At 36.9% G+C, this 8,698-nt stretch overlaps 1 protein-coding gene across 1 annotated transcript; it reads right to left on the minus strand.

Moving 5' to 3' along the window:
* Nucleotides 1-1,164: 1,164 nt before the first annotated feature.
* On the minus strand, nucleotides 1,165-3,712 carry LOC107799224 (uncharacterized). The gene is made up of 5 exons (XM_016622313.2): nucleotides 3,536-3,712; nucleotides 3,362-3,454; nucleotides 3,164-3,265; nucleotides 2,074-2,434; nucleotides 1,165-1,486 (listed from the first exon to the last, which is right to left on the minus strand). Exons 1-4 carry the CDS (start codon nucleotides 3,611-3,613, stop codon nucleotides 2,321-2,323), a joined length of 387 nt encoding a protein of 128 aa, XP_016477799.2. The 5' UTR covers nucleotides 3,614-3,712; the 3' UTR covers nucleotides 1,165-1,486; nucleotides 2,074-2,320.
* Between the last annotated feature and the right edge of the window lie 4,986 nt (nucleotides 3,713-8,698).

Genomic DNA, 8,698 nt, shown 5'->3' on the forward strand with positions numbered 1-8,698 from the left:
AAATTGGGATGATGCCAAGTGACTTTGTGACCCTCGAAGTCATTCTAGGATCGCTAATTGTTGCTAGGTGCATTGCACACAATGTGATATTTGCAGTTGTTAAATGTCCTAATGCTAACAGGATGTCCCCATTTTGTTCCTTTTGTTATCTTCATTGAGCAGAAGGGCGGTTGGTTTGTGATTTTTAAGTAACTCATCCATACAACACAAGGTCAAAGAGCAAGATGACCATGGCTAGCAAAGACTTGGACATGGGGGTTATTGATCCGTCTAAGGAAATTGGTGAATCAGAATCTGAGTTGAAAGAAGAGGTCTTAAGGTTGAAAGGACAGATGACCGAAATATACCAAGCTTGGATTAGTGGGCATCCTCCACCATCAGTTCCCACTAACTACACTGAAAGCCTTGTCACCATTCCGCCACTGACACAAATCCAGGATATCTCCCCACAACCTTTTCACACTCTACCCCCCAGAACCACCTTATATCCCGATCCTTTGACCACTTATGTCTTTGTAGCTCATCCACCTGCTACCTTTCCTCGATCCTCTAGCGGGACTGTGTTCGAAATTCCTGATGCCCAACACCATGCTCCAGAACCAATTTTCAAGGTCTCGGGTTCGTACTCTTACACTCCACATTTTGAGATTCCTGGTGAAACGGCAAAGCCTGCTAAGACAGTGGATCAATATGAGATATCCAAAAAGTTGAAAGGGTTTAAGATGTCAAAGTTTAATTTGTATGATGGGCGTGGAGATCGAGTAGCGCATCTGAGGGGTTATTGTAGTAGAATGAGAAGTGTTGGCAGGAAAGATGAGTTGCTGATGGCGTATTTCAGTGAGAACCTGACTGGGGTAGCTTTGGAATGGCATACTTATCAAGATGTCGGTAAGTGGCATAAATGGGATGACATGACTCAAGATTTTGTGCGGCACCACTACAAAAAAAAGGTCAAATTGCGACAATTATTTTTACAAATTGCAGCAGTCAATAACTCCCGCAATTTGTTGTTGCAGCGGTTCACAAAACTCCTGCAAGAAGGCTCGCCGCAATCAATTTACAGTAATTCTGTTGCGACTGCTGTAATTAATTAGTGGGAGTTAATTTGCGACAGTTCAACCCCCGTAAATTGATTATTAAATGATGGGGCCACAAAAATGCTCCGATGGAAAAAATTCCTAAACAACTCAAAGCAGATTCAGCAATGTTTCTAGCTGCATACAGTAGCGTCGGAAAAGCTGTCTCCGATATAGCAATCTACCTCTATATTTAGTTGCTCGAAACGAACTTAGTTTTCAAACTAAATTTTAACATAAAACATTCACCCTACCCATTCTAACATCCGCTCCAATCACATAATTACATTGCCATAATCAATTATCTAATTCAATTATAAAAAACTTCAATTGTTGTCACTTGGATTACTGCCATCAGATGATCTTCTTACGCCCGTGGGTGATCCACTAGTGATCCACTAGTTGCATCTCTAGGCAGCAAACAAAATAAAACAATAAGATCCTTTAAATGCTAATTATAACTTAAGCTATTTCTTGAATAAAAATCTGAACCAATTCCATCCTTTATTCTGTAGTCAAACTTTTAACACACATGAAACTAGGAATTCAGCAGTACATTTAAACAGTTGGAAAATTAGTTTATCAGGAAAGCTCAAATAGCAGCTCTTTCCTGTTTAAAAGGTGCCCTCGGGTCTTCGTTCTTGAGACATTGTCAAAAGCTACAAGTGTGTAAGAGATCAACAATTTATTTGTTTTCACTATACTGTTATGACCTCATAGCACATCGTTGATGCAGGATAGGACATAAACATATGATTGTCCAGCCAAACAAGAATGACAACAGAAGTGCTCTGAGCATATTCTGGAGTGCTGCATTCAGCAGAAAAAAACATGCTTAAGTTCATGTAAACAAGCAAACATGGATTTTACAGAGTGCCAAAACCTCTAGAACGGACAAGGAAAGCACGTGTCTTTTGACATCAGGTCAGCTAATATCAGTTGATGCAGCTCCTGATACAGATAATATCAGTTGAAAAAAAATCACAAGTTTATTTACCGTTGTAGGAGGAGAAGCAAAGAACTCCACAAATTGTTCCGGTATTGTCCCTTCTTTCATTATCATATATGCCTTGAAAGCATTCATCATTTGTTTGTAGCTCTCTTGGCTTTGGTTGTGAGCATTCAACAATTTATTGTAGTTCTCTTGGCAATGGTTCAAACGTGAAGCATCACTACTTGAAGCATTCATACCACCAAAACGAGGTCTTGCATGTTTAAAACTTTGCTAGGGACAGCTCCTAATCCTAAGCATCGTACTTTCCAGAGTGCTCTTTTCCTAGCACTTTACCAACAAAATCATTCGGCGAAACTTCAGAATCATCCACCGTACTTTGGCTCAAAGCAAGCTCAATTTTTTCCTATATATTGTTTGTCACAACATTAATAAGTAACTAAATGCACACCAAGACAAGCAAAAAAGAGATAGCTGCTGAAATGCATGAAGCCAGACACTTTAAAAGTATAAATACACCTAAAAGTTTCACTTTTACACCTACATTCCTTTCATACCTTGTCTTGCTCCTCTATAAATCTTAATGTTACAAACTTTGAGCTATCATTTATCCCATTGAGGGTTGGTTCTCTTGGCCTAATAACAAGAAAACTGACCTTTAATTTTTTTTTATCAAAACTCCTACACAATGGAGAGCTATGCTACATGTTCAAACCAGTACTCTTCACACATAGGAGTAAATGAATTTAGAACTTGTTTCAGCTGTTGTGTTATCGCCATTGTACGTAGAATGACGAAACAAAGAGAGCAGTTATTACGACACAAGATGGAGCTCCGGGGGAATTATATTTCCTGTGTTACTAGCTGGATTAATAGTTGCAATTAAAACCACTTCATCATCAGGACAGAGATACTGTTGTTTCCAAGAAAAAACAGATAATGTTTCAAACAAGAAAGGAAAAAACAAATTGTAGACTTATTTGACATTACAACCCATTGATAAATATCAAAAAAGATACATAACTAGTCTGGAACAAGCTGAAAGTAATAGTGAATCAGACAGATACATATATTAGATTTCATACCCCAAAAAGGAATAACCTTCAACAATCACAAAGATAAAGAAGAAACTTACACATATCTCCTTTGCCGCCTCATTCACATATGTTCCATCTTGTTTCTTATGAGTATCAAGATAAAGTTGTGCACGTCCAGGCCTTCGTCCAGTCTCAGCCATCTATAAATAAAATAACCAATAGAATAACTTAACTGGAATAGTTACATAAGTTAGTTTAATAATTAAAGTAAAATGACATGAATTAACATCTTTCACCATTTCAGCCCTTCTTCTGGAGTTAGGTTTGGAGCCACCTGTATGTGTAAATGTTTGTTTCTTTCGAATCTCAGTATTCCTTCTGCACATTTCCTTACAAAAAAAATACTTGAAAGTCAATCACACAAATAACTAAATATAATCAAACATACAAGTTGAATAATAAATAAATACCAAAGTTGTTTCTTTAAAACGGTAATCAACAAATGAAGTCCACTGATCCCGTGGAATCCCAGCTGGAATATTTTTCATAATCTGAGCTTTACTTTTGAGTGGATCATAGAATTCTCTCCACAAGTTTAGCCTATTCGCACTCCACTTTTTCCAAATAGAATTATAAACATAACGCCGTGCAACTGACTCGACTGTCTTAAAACAAAACTGTTTCTTCAAGAATAAAATATTGGTTAGCTAATCTGCTACATGCAAATGTGAAATCCAACAATAAAATAGACATGTAGCAGAAAGAACTAAAGCTTATACCTTTACAATTCGATCAAGTACATGGTCAAAGTATGATATAGGTAAATCTGACCATTTCTCAAGGTGAATTGGAAATAAGGCGCAATCAGTTGCTAAAATTCCACAAAACCAGCAATAAGGCCTTGTGCTTCTCCAAATGGTTCGTCCAGGTAATCGAATTCAAGCATGATACGTTCTTCACCAGATAAATTTAGAACATCCCTAACTTTAACTTTGAGCCTCTTCCTATTTTCTTCTGAATCTTTAATAAAATAAAAGCCAAGAGAAAAAAGGTTACTAAACTTCAACAGTTACTAAACTTCAGCAGTTATCATTATGTCTTTAACCCAAACATGCTTTGTTCCTTCTTTGGTTGCATATTGCAGCCTTTAACTTTATGCTGATAAGATCTCTAGTTGGAGATTCTTTCCTATTTTTCTTTCTGTGTCAAAGCTTTAAGATTAGAGACATATTTAAGATTAGAGACATATTTAACACTTTATAAGACAAAAAAAAAGTAAAGGTAATGTTCTACTAATTATCTAGCATGATAAAACCAACTGAGAATGCTACAACAAGCTACTTAATTTCTCAATTGACTACATTACATCAAGCCTTTTGCATTAAAGTAATGTTACGCAGCATAAAAGATAACCATATTTACCAACTTATTACTCTCCTTATAACATCTGGTTGAGAAGCAGCTCAACATGATAGCACATCAGTTTAAGTACATATTCAGAGGACAACTTCAGTGGCATTAAAACACATTGCACATACAGATCCCCACCATTATTATGATATGATGGAACACTTAGTATGTTTATGAAAGATCAGGCGATCAGCAGCAGCACTAAGATAAAATTATAAAATCTACTTCATTGTATTGTCAAGTCTTACTATTAAAAAATCTACTTCATTGTACTGTCCTCCAAAGGAAATTAAAATTCCAATCTTATCATTTTCACTACCATTTTCTAGGATACGTTACATCATTCATTACTTGTCTATAGCAAATAACTAAAATAAAAATAAAAAACTCATGTACTACATTGAATAAGCAAATGAAGTTGACTTCAAAAATATATTAAAGAAAAGTTTGTTTATTCTGCTTACTGTGTCAAGAATTAACAGAAGAAGTCTAGCTCCAACAAGATATGGTCGAACAATGCAAACAATGGAGAAAGGCAGGGAGAGTGACAAAAGGTTTACTGCTTACATTAATTGATTATGTAGAGATATGCTTAGTAAATACTTTTTTAATATGATTCCCTAGTTTCTTATTAACTAAAGGTTTCATTATTGGGTAAAGTTCACTGTATTGCACTGTTTCTTCCATATGCGCCTTCTTCTTTAACAATAGAGAGATTAATGTTGCCTTGGGTTTGAGGTCTGCAGAGAGGTGAATCAAACTAAATTGAAGGCCTACTACTTTGATTTAGAACCAATCAAACTTATTCAGTGATTGTGTACAAGTTATAATTTCACATTGTGAATCTGTCGTAATGAAACAATCACAGTAACAATCATACAATAAGTAAGTATCTGTTTAAAATTATAGCATATTAACCATAATACATCTATTGTACCAAGGGACAAACAAGAATCAGAATGTAACAGCTGCTGGAAGACAGTTTAGGACCCAAGACATTTAATCTTCTTCATATATTCAATACCATTGATTTATAAAGTCCAGCTAGATATGAAACAGATAATACTATGGACAACATGTTTCAACAACAAGATATTACCTCCTACTGGCAGGGAGGATAATCAAACTAAATTGAAGGTCTACTACTTTGATTTTTATCATATCAGTAAAAGAACCCTATCATAACCACAAAATAGGAAAATAGACAAATCGCCAAGTTATAACTGTGAGCACGTAATTTTTGTTTTGTGCGACAATCGCTCCAAAAGAATAAAAAAAAAATTTTGGTCCTGCTGTACAATTTTTGTATTTCTGTACGACACTTTGTTGATTTATTTGTGACTTTTGCCCATTTTTATCTTTTTTATTATTTAAAACAAAATACAAAAAATGTGTGCGTCATGCATAATTCGAACCGTAATCCGGTCGTTAAATAGAAAATCATAAATAGGCATCTTCGTCCGTGATTTTGTTTTGTTTGATTTTACCTGTTTTGAAATATTTTAGTGTGTGTGCAAATAATTGTATTGAGTGTGTATTTAATTTTAATTTGATTTTTGCTTAGTTTTGTTTTTAAAATAAAGAAGAAAAAGAAATAATAATAATAAAAAAAAATCTTCTTCTTCCGGATTGGGCCAATTTATTAAAATTGGCCCAAACAAACAGCCCAAAACCAGGCCTGCCCGGTCCACACCAGCTAAACACCCAGAGAGTCCAAACGACGTCGTATTAATACAGGTTGATCTGGGCCGTTGATCTCAAATTGATCAACGGTCAAGATCGATTCCCCATAACCCACTAAGGAACCCGACCCGTCTCCCCCGGACCAACCCAAACCCTTTACCCTTGAAACGACACCGTTCCCCGTTAGTCGAAGGATCCTGGCTCTTCGTCACATCTCATCCAACGGTCAGGATCCACCTACCCACTAACTATATAAGCCTTTTACCATACCCTGCCCCCTATCCAACACCCCAGCCTTCGTCTTCACCAAACCCTTCCCCTTCAAACCCTAGCCGCCCCTGTATCCTTCACCATGAAAGCCGGCGGCATGGACGCCGGTGACCTTCCCCTTAACACCCTAGAATCCCCTTGCCATCCTGAACATGGATCTGTTAACTACTTAGCTCGAATCCCATCCCACCTTCTCGAATCTTCATTTGAAGATTCGAGTCAAAACTCGATCTACACCGTTTAACCCCAGCTTCACACCAGACGCCCCCCTGACCCCCTTCGTGACCAAACCATGCTTGGTTTGGTCCGAATCTGACCAGGGAAGCACGAATCCCAGATCTGATTTTTGGAAACATAAGGTTCCTCGTCGATGGGCCGTGTCTTGTTCAAACCAAAGGATTAAGGTCTAATGGACCTTAATCGAAGTGTTTCTCATCTGAGAAACACTTCGATTAAAGTCCGTTCAGCCTTAAGAAAGGTCTGTCCGAGTCCGAGTTAAGGTTTTGATTTTTCGAGATTTGAGGTGAGTCTTGCTTTTTCTTTTCTTATTTCTGTTTAGTCTATGTGATTGACTAAAAGTCTGTTCATGTTTGTTTTAATTTTATCAACTTTTGTTTGTCCACTTTACCTGAACCTCTGTGTTTGTCTGAATCCCCCTCCTATTTGATAAGGTATATGTATGAGCTGTGCGAATAATTGAGCTTCAAATGTTGACTGATCAATTGGTTCCTCGAGTACCACTTTGCTCAGTCAGTATAATTCGAATCATGTGTCGATACTGTTAAATGTCTGATTTTTGGTTACGACTGTATGTGTTATAACTAATATAGTCGAGTCGACAAATGTCGTCAATTAATTTCAGTAGTTCAAATGTTAACGATTGAACCTGTTGTTTGCTGCAACTTTGTTTGAATCAAAGTAAGAATCAAGTAGGGTCACTTATAGTTGCTGTATTTGAATCTGAAAATAAAAGGGTAGATTGTTAGCTGCAATCTGAATTGATGGCATGTGCACTTGTGCACAGCATGTGCATTGTGCACAGCCTGGTTCCTGCATAAAGGGGCTTTTGATTTTAAAATAGTTTGACAGCATATGCTGTCAGATATATTCTGCTGCCCATACTCTACTTTAACCTCAGAAATAATAAACATTACTTAAAGTGAGTTTGCCAGGGAATATCATGGTTTTGTTTATACTTAATTAACTAAGTGGAACTGAAAAGAGGGCAGCACATGGGAGGGTGTTCGAATGGTCTAAACAGGCTGTTTAAAGGGATGATTTGAGGCTCAATAAAAAGGGGCACTTCCATCAGTTCTAGGGAGGAGAATTGGAAAGAGAGAGAGAGGGTGATACACACGGAGAGATATACACACACACATAGAGACAGACATTGACAAGAACAGAGTAATTTGAGAGGAGACACTTTCAGGGGAAGTGAAGTTCTGGAAACAGAAAACTGGAAAAGAATTTTGTTTGATAACTCAGACAGACAAAACTAGAAATTGCATTCTTTCCTGTTGTTTTGATTTCACTAAATCTGGACCTGTTTGTGCAACACTGATTTCTCCCAAATCCCAACTGAGTCTGCTTGGTTGTTGTTTGTTCTACTCGAGAACTTGGTCTAGTTGGGGTGTTTGATCCCACTCCAATTGTTTTTGTGAGTTGTTGCTGCTGCTATTCTGTTTCCTGTTGCTGCTGCTATTCTGTCCTGCTGCTACTGCTAGTCCTGTTTCTTGCTGCTGCTGATTTCCCCATCTTCTTCTTGTTCTCCTTTGCATTTTCAGTATTTCCAGGTACACATTTCGAGTCCCATTTTGGTGTTAACTGTAACAGTTCGAAAGCATGAAATGAAAGGAGTTTGAAGAAAATTTAGATGTCTGTTTTGTAATGCTCATGGTATATTGACTCCTTTTGTATAAATTGATTAGTGTGTGATTCAGTAGTGAAAGATTAGTTAGACAATACTTAATCAAGTTTTAGCTTCTTGCATCTTAGTTTATAGTTGTTTGCTAGTACGAGATGTAATGGTACAATATATAGAAGGTATGGATAATTGGTATAGAATTTTCGACTGGATTCCCGTTAACTAATGACACGCATAGGATAGAATATTTCCACCTACACAATAATGTTCTGTGTTATTTTTTTTTCTTTTATCAGGACCGCTAGGCAATATATAGGAACACGTTCGAATCCCCATTAGTAACAATGCCTAGCATTCAATTTCCTTAACCTAGCCTAAATAAGTCTAGTTAAGTTCGATTCGAGAA

Source organism: Nicotiana tabacum, chromosome 21, assembly GCF_000715075.1.
Source record: "Nicotiana tabacum cultivar K326 chromosome 21, ASM71507v2, whole genome shotgun sequence".
In the NCBI taxonomy this organism is placed as follows: domain Eukaryota; kingdom Viridiplantae; phylum Streptophyta; class Magnoliopsida; order Solanales; family Solanaceae; genus Nicotiana; species Nicotiana tabacum.

Excerpts from the sequence above, each read along its gene's own strand:
- LOC107799224 (XM_016622313.2), bottom strand. The coding sequence starts at position 3,613 with ATGAAAAATATTCCAGCTGGGATTCCACGGGATCAGTGGACTTCATTT. Across the intron at positions 3,266-3,361 it reads CCAGAAGAAGGGCTGAAATG|ATGGCTGAGACTGGACGAAG; the intron begins GTGAAAGATGTT and ends TTTTATTTATAG. Across the intron at positions 2,435-3,163 it reads AGGCGGCAAAGGAGATATGT|GAAAAAATTGAGCTTGCTTT; the intron begins GTAAGTTTCTTC and ends AACAATATATAG.